This window comes from Gekko japonicus, unplaced genomic scaffold (assembly GCF_001447785.1).
Source record: "Gekko japonicus isolate JY-2015 unplaced genomic scaffold, Gekko_japonicus_V1.1 scaffold21, whole genome shotgun sequence".
Lineage (NCBI taxonomy): Eukaryota > Metazoa > Chordata > Lepidosauria > Squamata > Gekkonidae > Gekko > Gekko japonicus.
Genome location: NW_015173122.1, coordinates 1,215,654 through 1,232,505, shown reverse-complemented (window position 1 = coordinate 1,232,505; position 16,852 = coordinate 1,215,654). Strand labels below are relative to the sequence as shown.

The following is a 16,852-nucleotide window of genomic DNA, read 5'->3' as shown; positions in this document are numbered from 1 at the left end:
CCTTGGGCAAGCCATAGTTCTGACAAGAGCTGTTCTTGGAAAAGAGCAGTGTCTGTCAAGAGCTCTCTCAGCCCCACCTATCTCACAGGGTGTCTGTTGTGGGGAGGGGAAGGGATGGGAGTTTGTAAGCCGCTCTGAGACTCCGAGTGAAGGGCGGGGTATAAATCCAATCTCTTCTCTTCTTCTTCTTGTGCTGTCTTGTCCCTAATGCTGAAACTGCTTGGAGAAACTTGTCCACAGATCTGGATGAAACGCCACCAATACGTAAGCCAAATCAGCTGAGACCATTGCTGTTCTGAAACCAGGTTAGATAAACTGAATCCCCATCAAGAGAAGACTAAGGTGCTGTTGGCTTATTTTAGATACCGTTGCACCCCCCAAAATGTAAGGTCGCAGCTTTGGGGTGTTACTAGATCTCAGGGCTTTTTTTTGTAGAAAAAGCCCAGCAGGAACTCATTAGCATAATAGGCCACACCCGACAGCAGAAACCCATTAGCATATTAGGCCACAACTCTGACAGCACAGCTCATTAGCATATTAGGCCACACCCCACATGTTACCAGAAATGTGGTCATCCAACCACACCCACCTTTTGCTTCTTATTCTGTTTACTTTGTTGTCAAAACCCTGGGCTTTTTTTGTAGCAGGAACCTCTTTGCGTGTTAGGCCGCACACCCCTAATGTAGCCAATCCTAATGAGTGTCTGCTGTTAGGTGTGGCCTATTATGCTAATGAGTTCCTGCTGGGCGTGGCCAACTCAGGAGCCAGCTGGAACTCCGTTCCTGTGCGTTCCTGCCCAAAAATAGCCCTGCTAGATCTGTCTTTAAGACGATGGCTGAGGTATCTTCTATAGCACCTTTAACCAACCTTCAGTTGATGTGCCACCTGCAGCTTTGTTTTGGAACACATGACCTGAACAATTCTCTATGCTCTCCTCACATCCGGGTTTGTCTACTGTAATCTGCTCTATGTGAGACTGCCCTTGGAGGCAGCCCAGACACTTCAGCTGGCTCAGAAGGCGGCAGCCAGATTGTTGACCGGCATAAAGAAAGAACGTATTTCGTCTGATTTTAAAGAACTCCTGTGGCTGCCAGCTTTCTTTGATTGGATTCAAAGTGCTGGTTCCTCCTTCTATATCACTAAACAGTCTGGATCAAGGAATGTAAAGGGCTACCTGCTCTCATGCAAACCTGCCTGTCAGCTAAAACCTTTAACACCCACCATTGCTCTGCTCGCTCCCATGGGTGGCGAACAGCGGCGGCGGCGGCACCTCCTTTGGAATTCCCTCCCTACCACAGTTCACCTAGCACCAAGCTTGTTAAGTTTCAAAGCACCGGGGGAAAATTTGCTTATTTTGCTGAGTTGTTAGATTTCCCTCCATTTGTCCTGCCTGGTACATCACCTTCTGTTCCTAGTTTTGTTACATTTTAGTGCTCTGGCTCAGTTTCAGATATTTACTGCTCAGTTTTGGGATGTAGACAAGGCAGTAGGTTTTGTCGTGTGCTGCCAGTTTACCCCCCCCCCCTTTTTAGCGCAGATCCTATTTTTATCAAGATGCATTTTAATAACTTTGTGCAAGCTTGCCTGGGGCGTTCTTAAACAAAGTTGGGAGACTTCGATGCTTCAGAAATAGATCCACTCATTACATAAATAAATATATGAGTAGAGCATCCAGAAATGTTTTCCAGTTCAGAATATAATCTTCAGGTGGGGCTAGGCCAATTGTGTGTTGACTCCACTGGCCCTGAATTCTCAAGACTCAGTTCTGGTTTTAAACTTTAAAGCCCCACATAGCCTAAATTCAGGATAAAGGACTCCCATAGGAAGGCAGCCGTTTCTTAAGATCTTCCGTGGAGGACCCTTTCCATGAGCCGCACTGTCTGAGCGATACCAAGATGGTGGAACTCCTTTCCCCAGGAAAATGGGCTCGGCACCGTTTTTCCAATGGCATTTTTGGCCTCAGGATACAGCAATGCCCTTCAGAAGAGCTTTTACAAAAATTGAATCCAGTGGAACCTTACAGACCACCAAACGTTGCAGGCCATCAGCTTTTGTGAGTCAAAGCTCACTTTGGCCACTTCCACACTCATTTTTGTACTCGTTTGTCCCTATTGCTTCAGGGTCCCCCCCCCCCATGTGTTTTGCTCTCTCTAGTAGTCCCAGAGGGAGCAAAACACGTGTGGAAAGGGGGGGGGCGGACGGACCCAAAGTAATTGGGACAAAAAAGAGACAAAAATGACAGTGCGAAAGTGGCCTTTTGTCAAATAGAAGAACCAGATTTCAGTAGCTGCCACTTTCTGATTGGGTTCTGAATCCCCGGCACTCTGTTGATTGGCTGTGCCATGGATATTTTTGTAGTACCGCACCTGTTACAACCTATTTTAATTTGGGTTTCAGGAAGTTGAGCTGTTGAGTGTAAATATTGAAATGAATGAAATCGTTTTGAGACACTTTGTGCAAGCCTCCAAAGGCACGGGCTGTACAAGCAGGAAAAACCAGCGACACCCTCCCCCCGACACCACCACGACAGCCCACTACCAGTGTTCCCTCTAAGCTGAGTTAGTGTGAGCTAGCTCACAGTTTTTTTGCCTCCGGCTCACACATTTTTGTCTTAGCTCAGGAGAGATGGCTCCAGAGCAAACTAATTTATGCAGTAGCCAAATTGCTTGCTCACAACTTTAATGCCAGTAGCTCACAAAGTAGAATTTTTGCTCACAGGACTCCACAGCTTAGAGGGAGCATTCTACCTCGCCACTGGCCAATCTGATCCAAGTCAGTCCACCGATCCATCTGGTCCCAGACAACATCCTCGGAGTGGCAATGGCTCTCCGTGGGCAGGGGGGTGTCCCATCTTCCCTATGCAAAAGCTACAGCCCAAGGAGATGTCTGGTTATGGGGAGTGGAAATGGGGCTAGCCCCCAGCCCCCTTCCACCCATGGGAGGCTGCAACACGCTCTCCCACAGTGCTGGTCCACTCTCTCTGCTCCCTGACTTCCAGGGAAATGGGTGATTTGTTGGCCGGCTCGACAAAGGGAATTTTAATCAAGCTGCACCCAGGCTGGGCCGCCCCCCCCAGCCCATAAAGCTGCCGTCCCCGCCTGCTGGTGACAAATGAACTACTCAGAAATTCAGATTCCGAGGAGTGGGCCCAGCCTTGCCCGTGCACCGGATATTTCATCGGCTTTCAGGAGCCTCATCACGGTGTTTTATGGCCTGTGCCTGCAGCAGCTGGAGTCTTTAATGGGAGCTCCACGTAACGCTTATGCAGGTGCTTGTCAAAATGTTTAGATTTCAGAGGAGCTGATGGCACCCACTCCACCTGATGCGGGTGGCGGCTCCCCCTCCCCCACTGGAGCCACTTCTAGAGAGGTACAAACACTCAGATCGGGGTGTTCCAAACTCCTGCCCATGGAATTAAATGTCTGAATGAAAGAGCAGAGGCACACTTACACCTGGAGGAACTTTCCACGTGCAAAAGAAGCAGCTGTCCAGCAATCATCTTTCCACACTAATGCAGTATCCTACTGGAACCACCACCACCACAGCATCCAGAGATGCAACAGGCAGCCTCCTCTGAGAGCAGGCCATTGTCCCGCTGCTGCACTGGGAGCGATGGAAGGATCTGACCACACCAGAAGCGGTGATGCAGAATGACTTGCCCCCAGCCCAGGGTAACTTGTTGTGCAAAGCGGGCACACTCAACCATGCAGAGACACAGCAGGAAGCCTCTTTGGATCAGACGCTTCATGGGAATGACCGTCCCACGCAACCCTGCACCAGTATGAAAGGTCTACAGAACGTCTGGCCACTCACAAGCAAACTGGTTCTTGGGGGCTGCCACTTCGATCGCTTTTGGAACTCCCTCCCACTGGAGACCTGCCAACATCCAAACCCAACAGACTGAGAAGCATGGGTAAGACTATCCCACCGAGGGTGGCTTAGAGGACTCAGTGTTCTGTTTACAGAGGAGTAGGAGATTTTTTTCCCATGTAACATAACAGGACGGGTGTGTGTGTGTGTCAAAGGCCGAACTGCAGACAGCCACTGCAGAACCCAACTGCCTCCCCCTTGAAGCAAAGCAGGATGATGAAGAAGAAAAAGAGTGGGGTTTTATGCCCACTTTTCTCCACCTCATGGAGCCTTAAAGTTGCTTACAATCGCCTTCCCGTCCTCTCCCCACAACAGGCGCCTTGTGAGACAGGTGGGGCTGAGAGAGCTCTGAGAGAACTTGTGACTGGCCCAAACTCAGCAGGCTTCATGTGGAGGAAGCATGGAGAATCAAACCCAGTTCTCCAGATTAGAGTCCCCCGCTCTTCGCCACTACACACGCTGGCTCTCATGCATGGATGGGGGGCAGAGGGGTGTTTATTTCAAAGCAGCTGCTGGAGGCTGCGAATCCGACCAGGGCAATTTTACGGGGGAAAAGGGGGCATTTCAATCCTTTGCTTGATCTAACTTGTCCTTTCTCCCCCCTCAAAGGTTTTTTTTGGGGGGGTAGGAGCTGCGGCGGCTCAAGTGGTTAAGATGCTGAACTGCAGGCTGTGGAAGGTCAGAAGTTCAGCAGTTCGAGACCCAGGGTGCCATGACGGAGTGAGCTCCCGTCTCTAGTTCCAGCTCCTGCCAACCTAGCAGTTCGAAAGCAAGAAATTGCAAGTAGATAAATAGGTACCACTTCGGTGGGAAGGTAACAGTGTTCCGTGTGCCTCGGTGTTTAGTCACATGACCACGGAAACGTCTTCGGACAGCGCTGGCTCTTCGGCTTTGAAACGGAGATGAGCACCGCAACCCTAGAGTCAGACTAGACTGGCTTTTGAGCAAGGGAACCTTTACCTTTTTAGATGGGTGCAGCATCCACATTTCTCCCTACCCCACTGGTAGAGCCAATGGCATCTTTGCACAGGGGAGCAAATCAGGTCAATCAGGACCAATGTTCCCTCTAAGCTGTGGAGTCTTGTGAGCAAAAATTCTACTTTGTGAGCTACTGGCATTAAAGTTGTGAGCGAGCGATTTGGCTGCTGCATAAATCAGTTTGCTTTGGAGCCATCCTTCCTGAGCTAAGACAAAAATGTGTGAGCCGGAGGCTAAAAATTTGTGAGCTAGCTCACACCAACTCAGCTTAGAGGGAACTATGATCAGGACAAAGAAATTACACCCACCCACACACAAACACACACTCTGAAGATAGATCAAGATGGGTAGCTGAGTTAGTCTGTCTGTGGCAGGGTCCAGCAGCACCTTAAAGACTAACAAAACATGTGGCAGGGCATGAGCTTTCGTGAGTCAGCAGTTAACTCATGAAAGCACCTCCCCTGCCACAAATTTGGTTAGTCTTTAAGGCAGGGGTGTCGAACTCATTTGTTACGAGGGCCAGATCTGACATAAATGAGACCTTGTCGGGCTGGGCCGTGTGTGTCATAAAATGCAACGCCAAGTAGCGGAGATGTAAACTTTATAAAGGACACAAACACAGATTTTTTTTTAACTTAAAATAAAAACATGCTTAAAACATTAGCTCTGCAAGCTGCAAACTTACTTTTGATTTATCGACATTCACCACAGAAATCTCACGCTCAGAGTTCTGAGTTTAGGACCCAGGTAAAAACATGAAATGGCTGAGTGATTAAGAGAGTCTGGCGAAGCAAGCTATGATGCAGCAGCAGCAGCAGAACTGGAAGCAGGAGATAGCCAGTTCCACTGCGGGCCTGATGGAAGCCCTCCGGGGGCCTCATCCGGCCCCCGGGCCGCATGTTTGACACCTCTGCTTTAAGGTGCTACTGGACTCTCACCTCCCCCACTCTGAACACAAAAGTCCGCTAAGTGCAAGACCTGGCCTGTGTTTCTCCCCCACCCCAATTCAGCACCTGTAAATGGCCCCTCTCTTCAAAGCAGATGTCCAAAGTGCCAGCAGTGGTTTGACCTCTTTTCCCACTGTAATCGCAACTCCCATCCCATCCCGTCCCACCACTCTTTTTAACAAAATAGTCCCAAATCGGGCTGACAGATCTGCCAGGCAGGAGTGACCCTAGTCAGATGCCAGGGCTGGGGAGGCAAAAATCAGAGCCGGAAGGAAGGGGTGTGCCATAGCCTGCCTAGTGCCCTCCGTGCTGGGGGCAGCCTAGAGCGGAAAGCAGCAAAAAGGATCATGGAGAAGCCCCAGTAGCAATCCTCATCTCTGGCCTTCCTGCGCCTCTGGAGGCAAAGATTCCACACAAGGAAAAGACAAAGAGGGGAGAAAGCTGAATTCTTTTCCAGTTAAAGGCGACCAGGATGTCGTAGATGTTTGTCCATTAAAGGCACTGGTTGAACAGACAGCAGGCCTGACCATTTGTTTTAGTTCTTCAGATTTGCAAAACATGTACACGTTTTGCTTTCTCAGCTGTGTACTCAATGTCCCATCCTCGGGAAGGAGAGATACTTTAAACAGATGGACGGATGCCCAGAAAAATCTCTGAACAAGTTGATCTAATAGTTCACGGTCTTGATACATTTATTTCTATAGCAAATTTCTTCTGGGCTCAGGGAAGCGCTCACTTCATATCATCAGAAGTGACAAATTGGAAGGTTTTGGCACCGTCACGTGGATTTCATGTAACTGGGCCCCTATCCGAATGACACCCAAAACACTCCTGAATCGCTCAGATGTGGGTTGCACAAGACTATCTAACCTTCTGAAAAAGCTTTGGTGAGAATCTCAGAAATTGTCATTTTATCTTTTAATTAGATCAGATAAAGAATGATATATATGTATTTCTTGTTACTGATCTCATTTACATATGCAGGTACATTTCGTGTCAAAGTGATTCTTCCATATTTACTTGTTTCAAGAAGGATTCGATTGATTTTAAATAAAAACCTTAAAAGAAACACAAGTGATCTTTTGCCTGGGGTACAAGGTTTTTACTTGACACCTGGAAATAAATAAACTTCTGACTCCTTCAGACAGAGGGCTGTAACCTATAGAGATTGGGTATGGAAGAGAGTAGCCATCTCGATATATACATAGTCCTGTGATTTAGTGATTAATGTGTTGCTTCGGAACAGGCAAAGAGATCTCTTGTTTCCCACGTGTCTGTTCTAAAAGGAACACTTCCCTTTCAGGGGATAACAGTTCATCTGAAGAGTTAGGGGATGACGCAACAGAAATTTGTAAAATTTATGCATGATGTTCGGGGGGGGGGACTTCAGTGCTACAGCATGTGGTCGTCCAATTAAACAGATGGACTGTAGATGCAGCACACTTAAAGGGAAAATACATTAACCACACAATCATAATTAACTTGTGAAACTCTCTGCCACAGGATATAAGGATGGCCACTGGCTTGGACGGCTTTAGAGGGGATCAGATGATTCAGGAAGGAGGGGAGGCCCACCGACAGACAGCCGTCAGCCACGACAGCTAAAAGGAACCTTCCCAATTAGCCGGGCTCTTTTTGTAGAAAAAGCCCTGCAGGAACTCATTAGCATAATAGGCCACACCCAACACCAGAAACTCATTAGCATATTAGGCCACACCCCTGCCAGCACAGCTCATTAGCACAGTAGGCCACACCCCCATGTTACCAGAAGTGTGGTTATCCAGCCACACCCACCTTTTGCTTGTTATTCTGTTTACCTTGTTTGTTGTCAAAACCCAGGGCCTTTTTTTGTAGCAGGAACTCCTTTGCATGTTAGGCCACACACCCCTAATGTAGCCAATCTTAATGAGTTTCTGCTGTTGGGTGTGGCCTATTATGCTAATGAGTTCCTGCTGGGCGTGGCCAACTTGGAAGCCAGCCGGAACTCCGTTCCTGTGCGTTCCTGCCCAAAAACAGCCCTGCCGATTAGAAGGCAAGGAGAAGCAACGGAGAAAGGAACACCTTCATGTCCCGCTTTTGGGCTTCCCAGTAGCGTCTGGTTAGGTAGTCTTGGAAAGACCTGACACCCTCTCTCTTCAGTGCGCATCAGAAGGATACTCTGCAGAGGTTCTCCTATGGAGGCAAACCATCAGCCACTCCCACAGGAAGATGAATGGCCAGTCTATATTTTGGGCTCCTCCTCCATGGTTAACACAGAGAGCAGCAAATCGGAAGAAACTGCTGGCATGGGAGGGATGCGGCGCAAGTGGGAGAGGCACAGGTCCTGGAGGCACAGGAAAAGAAGCAACAGACTCTCTTGGGGCTCTTTCAAAAGCGAAGGAATAGATCACGGAAGAAGCCGGCTTGATCAGATGCCAGCTGGTTTAAAAAAAACCAAGCAAATCCCTTTGGAGGGGCCTTTGCCCCTCCCCTCCCACGCTTACCTGTACGCAGGAATTCCCGGGTTGGCTATCATGATGGACTCCAGGTGGAAGCGGCCATCCCCAAGATACCTGCAACAGAAAGGGGGGGGGGACAGAATCAGCAAAAGGGAGGGCAGGCAAAAGCGGGACGCTAATGCTTAACCGCCCACCTCTCAAATGCCTGCTGACAGCGGCTTCTGCTGCCCTTCTGTTCCGGGCCAAGGACATCCAAGGGCTAGAGCCCCTTTTCAAGCAGATGCAGGGACGATCCAAGACAGCATTTCAGAGCTGCAGGAGTCCTATTACTTTCCTTCCCCTCAAAGGCTAGTAGCCCACTGGGACCAGTTTGTGAGCGCTTTTGTCGCTAAACAGCCAGTCTCTGTTCCAGGCCAGACTCTCCATTAACTGCAGAACCGTATCTGAGTTTTCCTACGGTCTGTCGCTGTGGTCTGTCGCTGTTCCGTTTGTACGGGTACTTAGTCATTTGTGTAGCCCGAGGCGGTGGATGGAGCCCCTGAGAGAGAAGGCCCTTGACCCTCCCCCCCCCCAATTTAAAGCAGCTGAAAGGGGACTGGCTACTTGGGGGAGGGGAACAATGAACACCCCACTGAGAGATGGAGGCATACCAGAGCCAATGATTTCAAGGACTGGCTAGAGCCAAAAACCACCACGTTGGGGAAGGAATGGAAGGGGGTGGGTTCTTCTTCTTCCCCCACTCTTAGACCAAGTCTTGAACAATTAAAACTTAGCAAAAAAAACCCTCCACCCCTCAAATAAAAACCCTATCCAAAAAACACCTCCCTTCAATATGACTCTGCAGCCTCTAGAAATCTAGCCACAGAATAAGTACACTTAAAATCTGAGATACTGAACCCTAAGAGGTGCAGAACTTTTTGCTCTGCTGTAAGGGTGTGGGGCTCAAGTGGTTAAGACGCTGAACTGCAGGCTGTGGAAGGTCGGTAGTTCAGCAGTTCGAGACCCGAGTGTGCCACATGATGGAGTGAGCTCCCATCTCTAGTTCCAGCTCCTGCCAACCTAGCAGTTCGAAAGCAAGACATTGCAAGTAGATAAATAGGTACCACTTCGGTGGGAAGGCAACAGCGTTCCGTGCACCTTGGTGTTTAGTCATGCCGGCCACATGACCACGGAAACGTCTTCGGACAGCGCAGGCTCTTCGGCTTTGAAACAGAGATGAGCACCGCAACCCTAGAGTCGGACTCGACTGGCTTTCGAGCAAGGGAACCTTTACCTTTACCTAAGGGTGTGGGGACAGCACAGCTTTAGATATTCTGGAGCAGGGCCGGCTCCAGCTTATTTTGCACCCTAGGCGAGGATCCCTTCTGCCCCCCTCCCGTGCGCCCACCAATTTTCAAAAATAAATGCATTTTAGGAAGAATGAAAAACACAAATAATCAAGAAACTCCCAGATTACGGGGCCGGGTGCAGTTTGGTGCCCCTAAGGGCCGTCCCGCTCTAGGCGATCGCCTAGTTTGCCTAGTGAGTGAGCCGGCCCTGCTCCAGAGCTGTACTGACTAGCTGGAGCCTTCCAATGTGGATTCTCGCCTGCTTTGGAGACTTGGCTGCACTTTCCCCAGCAGCTGAGCAGGGGGAAGTGTATGTGCTGGCTCCCGCCAGACCTCTTAGAGGTATTCAGTACGACCGTAGACCCCCTGGAAAAGGAGGGAATTTTCTGCTGGAGATCAGAGCGTAGTGGCAGCTAGTTTCCATCCAAGTGGCTACAGGATCAATTCCTCCTTGGCTTCAGCCTCCTTCATAAGGGACTGTCAAGACCTAGAACCTGATGACTCACAGCTGCTGGGAACCATTGTTGTTGTAAAAAGTCCCAATGACTAAAGGGATGTGAGAGACCTTTGTGTGCCTTGTGGTCTCTTTTCTCTTCTGCAGTTAAAGTATATTTGCCTTACCCCTGTGCCTTGCCTTGTTTCACTTCCTTTGACCACCCTACTCCATTAAAAAAGAATCATGGCCTCTGGCACACCATTGACCGCAAAAAGAAGAAACTGTGAGGTAACTGCGCTAGAAAATATTTCAATAACAATCACAATATTTATACAAAAGAGTGTACAAAAAATCATATAAATGCACTGTGCACAAGGCAGTTGAAAATGGTGTGACAATGGTCTCCGGAATGTTCTATCGTTTCGATACTATTCTTCTTCCGAAAGTGGATGAAAGCAGCGACTCTTGGTCTGTCATTTCAACAAGTAGGTATCAAAAATTTCATTAATATTCACCGATGTACCATAACTTAGTTGCAAGAAATTCTCTGAAAGAATGTTCCTAGGGCAAAGTGCTTGTCTAATGCCTTATACAAGCACTTTGCCCTAGGAACATTCCTTCAGAGAATTTCTTGCAACTAAGTTATGATGAAATTTTTGATACCTACTTGTTGAAATGATTGCGGAACACTCCACTCAGAGAGCTATGTATATTCAGCTTGGTCATGATACTATCAGCCTAGTTTTTCTTCAACCACAGGATGAAGCAGAGTTGGTTTTTACACCCTGCTTTTCTCTATCCTGGAGCTATCTCTATCTCTAGTTCCAGCTCCTGCCAACCTAGCAGTTCGAAAGCAAGCAATTGCAAGTAGATAAATAGGGACCACTTCAGTGGGAAAGTCACAGCGTTCCGTGCACCTTGGTGTTTAGTCATGCCGGCCACATGACCATGGAAACGTCTTCGGACAGCGCTGGCTCTTCGGCTTTGAAACAGAGATGAGCACCGCAACCCTAGAATCGGACTCGACTGGCTTTCGAGCAAGGGAACCTTTACCTTTACCTTTCTCTATCCTAAGGAGTCTCAAAGCGGCTTACGATCGCCTTTCCCCTTCCTCTCTTCACAATAGACACCGTGTGAGGTAGGTGGGGCTGAGAAAGTTCTGAGAAAACGGTGACCGCCCCAAGGTCACCCAGCTGGCTGCATGTGGAGGAGTGGGGAATCAAACCTGGCTCTCCAGATCAGAGTCCGCCACTCTTAACCACTACATCACTCTGGTTCTCCGGGATATGCACAAAAGATACTTTATTCTGGTTTCTTTAAATAAAAGTGTGACTGCTTTCACTGACTGCCCTGTTTTTTAAATTTCCCTTTTTTGCATTCCAAACTATCTGATTGTTTTGCAGCACATTAATATTACGATTGTCAGTTGCTCTGAGGATCCACTGGGGGTATTTTAATAAATAAAACAAACACGCCAGATCCAGGCGTCTATACTGCGGTGTTCTGCTCTGCACCTTCCCTGCTTTATATTCTGTGGATGCAATTAACATTTCTATCAAAAAAAAAAATGGGGACTTCGAACTGGCCTCGTTCTATTGAATGGGTCCACAAAGGGCTGCTGTTTGAACCTTGAGTCCTTTTCCATCAGTCTTTGGACTGTGAGACACAATCATTTGTATGGTCCATTTGAGAGCGTATTGCTACAAAGTACCATTTTATGGGCACCATTCTTCAACACTCTGTCCTCTGTACCAATGTTTCCAGAGGCGCTTCTTTCTTTCTTTTTTTAAAGTTAAAACTAGCGCAACATTTCTTTCTGATATACTCTGAAGCTACAGAGCAACAAATAACCTGTCCTCAAGGAAGTCCGCCCCCCCCATGTGTCTCCTTGTTCTGAATGTGCCTCCTGGCTGACGATAACTCATGCAGAGTCACAACGGGTAACCTCTCCTGAGGGCACAGGAATCTGTGGCACCTCCGTGAAGACAGACACACACACTTCCCAGTCCCACAGAAGGTAACTAGAACGAGACCAGTGAAGAGAACTGGTTGGCACCAGTGTTCCCTCTAAGCTGAGTTAGTGTGAGCCAGCTCACAGTTTTTTAGCCTCCAGCTCACACATTTTTGTCTTCGCTCAGGAAGGAGGGCTCCAGAGCCAACTAACTGATGCAGTAGCCAAATCGCTCGCTCACAGCTTTAATGCCAGGAGCTCGCAAAGTAGAATTGTTGCTCACAACTGCAATGTTCCCTCTAAGCTGTGGAGCCTTGTGAGCAAAAATTCCACCTTGTGAGCTATTGGGCATTAAAGTTGTGAGCGAGCAATTTGGCTGCTGGATAAATCAGTTTGCTCTGGAGCCCTCCTTCCTGAGCTGAGACAAAAATGTGTGAGCCGGAGGCTAAAAAACTGTGAGCTAGCTCACACTAACTCAGCTTAGAGGGAACACTGCTCACAAGACCCCACAGCTTAGAGGGAGCATGGGCTGGCACTCTGCCTTGCTTCCACGGCCTTCTCTCCCTTGCCGCCCTGGTGCTCGGCTGTGTGGCAGCCAGGCCTGGAACTCTGGCAAGCTCTGGATGAGGGAGGCGTTCCACGCAGGGAAGCACCCCAGGGAGAGCAAATCAACGGCCGAATGGGCTCAGGCCAGATAGGGTGGGGGGAGCAGAAGGAGACGGGAATGTCCCACATTTTAATTTGCATACTCCTCCCCCCCCCAAGACAGAGAGGATCATGTGGAGTACACAACACTATGGGGAAGAAAAGACCCCCCCCCGAAATATTAGATACTCCTCGCTCTCCTCTTTGCCAGGCTCCAGCTGGAAGGGCCCCCCCTTCCCCTACCGCAGCTTGCCCTCCCCCTCCCTTTGCACACGCCCCCCCCCTCCCCGGGATCTGCTATTTATTTTTCCACGGCTTCCTCGGCATGATGTTCACAGTGCATTAAGCATTTCCATTACCTCCAATAATTAGGTGTGCGGAAGCTGGAGGCTCGTCTAATTCACTGTCCTTAAAGAAAATTAATGGGGTTGCTGCATCAGGCCCCAGTCATTCCCAGTCATTCGTCTTCCCAGCTGCCACCTCCCTGCCCTCCCCTTAAGGACGCCTCCCCTGCTGGGCTGGGGCCTGGCGGCGAAAGGGCAGAGGGGTCCAGAGGGGCCTGCGGCTCTGCTGCTTGCAAGCTGTCTTTGGCCAGGGAGCCCTTTCCCGACAGGAGAGGCGGATCTGGGGGATTTGAAAGGGGGGCACACTTCCTCCTGGGCACTGAGAGAGCCAGTCTGGTGCAGTGGTTCAGAGCGCGGACTCCGATCTGGGAGAACCGGGTTTGATTCCCCACTCCTCCACTTGCACTTGCTGGGTCACCTTGGGCAAGCCATAGTTCTCTTAGAGCTGTTCTCCCAAGGGCAGTTCTCGAGAGAGCCCTCTCAGCCCCAGCAACCTCACAGGGTGTCTGTTGTGGGGAGGGGAAGGGAAAGGAGTCTGTAGGACGCTCTGAGACTCCAAGTGGAGGGCGGGGTTATAAATCCAATCTCTTCTCTTCTTCTTCTTCACTGCTGACGCCTCAAATGTAGTGGGCCAAGGGTGCAGTCAGCATCCTCCTGCTATGGCACATGGAGGAGGGGGTAAGATTTCCCCCCCCCAATTTATACCCCGCCCACCCTGCCTACGCATAGAAATAGGCTGTCTTTCAGAGATGTTCGCCTGTCGTTCCCAATATTATTGTTTAGGAACTCGCAGTGACACCCCTGCAATCCCTGCTCCCGACCTGCCTGCCACTGAAACTATTCATCTTTCCAGCTCCGGCATCTCAATTTTTTTCTTCCCCAATGGAAAGCAAGTTTCTCAAGGTACCCAGTTCTTTCAAATGATCACAGGAGGTCACAGAGCACTGCCCCAGTTGCTATTTCACGATGATGAGTAAGAGGCATTCTGCACATGTGCAGAGGTATAGGGCAGGAGGAATGAGAAATGTCTTGCTGGCAGCTTGCTGCTGAATTCTCCCTGGGCTGGGTTGGTCTGACTCTCCTGCAGGTCCTGTACAAACTTGAGAATGGCCAGGGGCACGAGCCCCTTGCCCGCTTGCCTTCTGGCTCATGCCCAAGGGCTCAGTGCCTTTGGACGAATCAGCCGCAGAGGCTTGAGCATCCCTGTTGTTTTGTTTGGTCGATCTATATTGCATTAGATTACATTTTTCCCCCTGCTGCTGCCAGCCACTTTGGTGGGCAAAGTGGGATATAAACACTTAGATCGATAAAATTTCGTTCGCACATTCCTTCGGCTCAAATGAAATTGGAAAGGCCAGGACAAAACACGAGGCCCCCGCCTTAGCCACTGTGATAGGATCCTTACTCACACGATGGCATCTGTGTCCTTTGCCAGCCGGGGGGACGTACACCCCAGTATCTCCCCAGGTGAGAGAGGCTTGCACTGCGGGGTACAGACAGTATAATCCGCTGAAAGTTCCCGGGTGGCTGCCTGTGAAGGGGGGAGAAGAGAGCAAAACATGAAGAAGAACGGACACCAGCGAATGAGAATTTCCCCCTCTTGAGCCTTTGGGGTACCACCATGGGGAGACACAAGCAAAGCCCTGCTGGGTCAGATCCCCAAAGGGGAACCTAACCCAGCTCTGTTTTTCCAAATGCCGGCCAGCCAAGTGGCCCCGGGAGACAGCCACTCCTTTTCTAGTCTCCAGTATCTGGGACACTGCCTTGGGAACAGAGAGGTCCCATTTAGGCAAGCAAAACGATGAGAAGTAGGTAAGGCCTGTTCTACACAATGGGGAATGGTCCGGGAGCCCCCCAGGAAGGCCAAAAAGGAGCAGGGGACGATTGCCGGGAAAAGCTCATTCCCCCACCCCAGTCCAGGACCTGAGCTGGAAGCACTCTGATTTCCAGGGATAATTTTTCAAGAGCCAAAACTCCTTCCATCAGATCTGACAGAAGAAGGAGGAGGAGGAGGAGGAGATTGGATTTACACCCCACCCTTCACTACCCAAGAGAGTCAGAGTGGCTTACAAACTCCTTTCCCTCCCCCTCCCCACAACAGACACCCTGTGAGGGAGGTGGGGCTGAGAGAGCTCTGACAGAAATGGCTCTTTTTCAAGAACAGCTGTGCCAGAACTATGGCTTGCCCAAGGTCATCCAGCCAGGTGCAAGTGGAGGAGTGGGGAATCAAACCCGGTTCTCCCAGATTAGAGTCCGCGCACTTAACCACTACACCAAGCTCTGACTCCTGACGTGTTGTACCCTGGAAATCTCGTTGGTCTTTATGGTGCTACCGGACTCAAATCCTGCTCTGAACAGAGGGGCAACAGAAGGGTTTCTCTCGCTACCCCTGGACGGGAGGACAATTGTGGCCTGCAAAGGATGTGGCCGTTGTGCCACCGGGGCTGGCTCACCAGGATCTTGGCGCTGCTACAGGAGGAACGTGCCTGCCTTGCGCCTTACCACCACCCCTGACAAGGCATCCATTAAAAGCGGCGGCTGCTTAACGCTTCAACGCTGCCATGTTTAGACAGCCGCCGTTGGAGGCTCCCATCCATCTCTGCCCACTTGCAGAGGACGTGCTTCGCTCTCGGGCCTTGGTAGGGCCTCCCCACCTGCCACCTGTTAGCACTTTACAACGCCAAGCGCTTGGCTATCTGCTGGGACGGCAAATGAGTGATTCCCAGCCAGAGAGGAGATGCCAAAATATACATCCTGTTATCTGGAGTGTGCAGATTCAAAGGTGAACTGCGGGTGGAGGGGGTTCAGGGCAATGCTCCCTCTAAACTTTGGAGTCTTGTGAGCAAAAATTCTATTTTGTGAGCTTCTGGCAAGAAGAAGAAGAAGAAGAAGGAGGAGGAGGAGGAGGAGGAGGAGGAGGAGGAGCAAACTCCTTTCCCTTCCCCTCCCCACAACAGACACCCTGTGAGGTAGGTGGGGCTGAGAGAACTCTGACAGAAATGGCTCTTTATCAAGGACAGCCCTGCCAGAACTATGGCTTGCCCAAGGTCATCCAGCCAGGTCAAAGTGGAGGAGCGGGGAATCAAACCCCGTTCTCCCAGATTACAGTCCGCGCAGTCAACCACTACACCAAACTAGCTGTGAGCAAGCAATTTGGTTACTGCATAAATTAGTTTGCTCTGGAGTCATCCTTCCTGAGCGGAGACAAAAATGTGTGAGCCGGAGGCTAAAAAACTGTGCGCTAGCTCACGCTAACTCAGCTTAGAGGGAACACTGGTTGAGGGTACACATGAAGCCACCTTTATACCGGATCAGACCCTTGGTCCATCAAGAACGGGACTGTCCACTCGGACTGGCGGCAACTCTCCAGAGTCTCAGGCTGAGGTCTTTCCTATCACCTACCATGTCAACCTTTCGGCTGGAGATGCTGGGGACTGAACCTGGGACTTTCTGCATGCCAAGCAGATGCTCTGCCCGGGGGAAGGGGCTGTGGCTCAGTGGCAGAGCATCCATTTGGCATGCAGAAGGTCCCAGGTTCTATCCCCGGCATTTTGAAAGGGGAAATGTGCCGGTGGTGGGTGGGATACTGCAGGGCTTTTTTTGTAGAAAAAGCCCAGCAGGAACTCATTAGCATAACAGGCCACACCCAACAGCAGGAGCTCATTAGCGTATTAGGCCACACCCCTGATACCACAGCTCATTAGCATGTTAGGCCACCCCCCCGTGTTACCAGAAGTGTGGTTATCCAGCCACACCCACCTTTTGCTTCTTATTCTGTTTACTTTGTTTCTTCTCAAAACCCTGGGCTTTTTTTGTAGCAGGAACTCCTTTGCATGTTAGGCCACACACCCCTAATGTAGCCAATCCTAATGAGTTTCTGCTGTTAGGTGTGGCCTATTATGCTAATGAATTCCT

At 50.0% G+C, this 16,852-nt stretch overlaps 1 protein-coding gene across 1 annotated transcript in view; it reads right to left on the bottom strand.

Moving 5' to 3' along the window:
• DPH1 (diphthamide biosynthesis 1) overlaps window positions 1–16,852 on the bottom strand; it is a 64,872-nt gene that overhangs the window by 11,875 nt on the left and 36,145 nt on the right. Inside the window, exons 6-7 of the mRNA XM_015421877.1 lie at window positions 14,347–14,468; window positions 8,279–8,347 (exon numbers count right to left, since the gene is read on the bottom strand). Of these exons, the coding sequence (XP_015277363.1) occupies window positions 8,279–8,347; window positions 14,347–14,468 (191 nt within the window). The remainder of the gene's footprint in view (window positions 1–8,278; window positions 8,348–14,346; window positions 14,469–16,852) is intronic.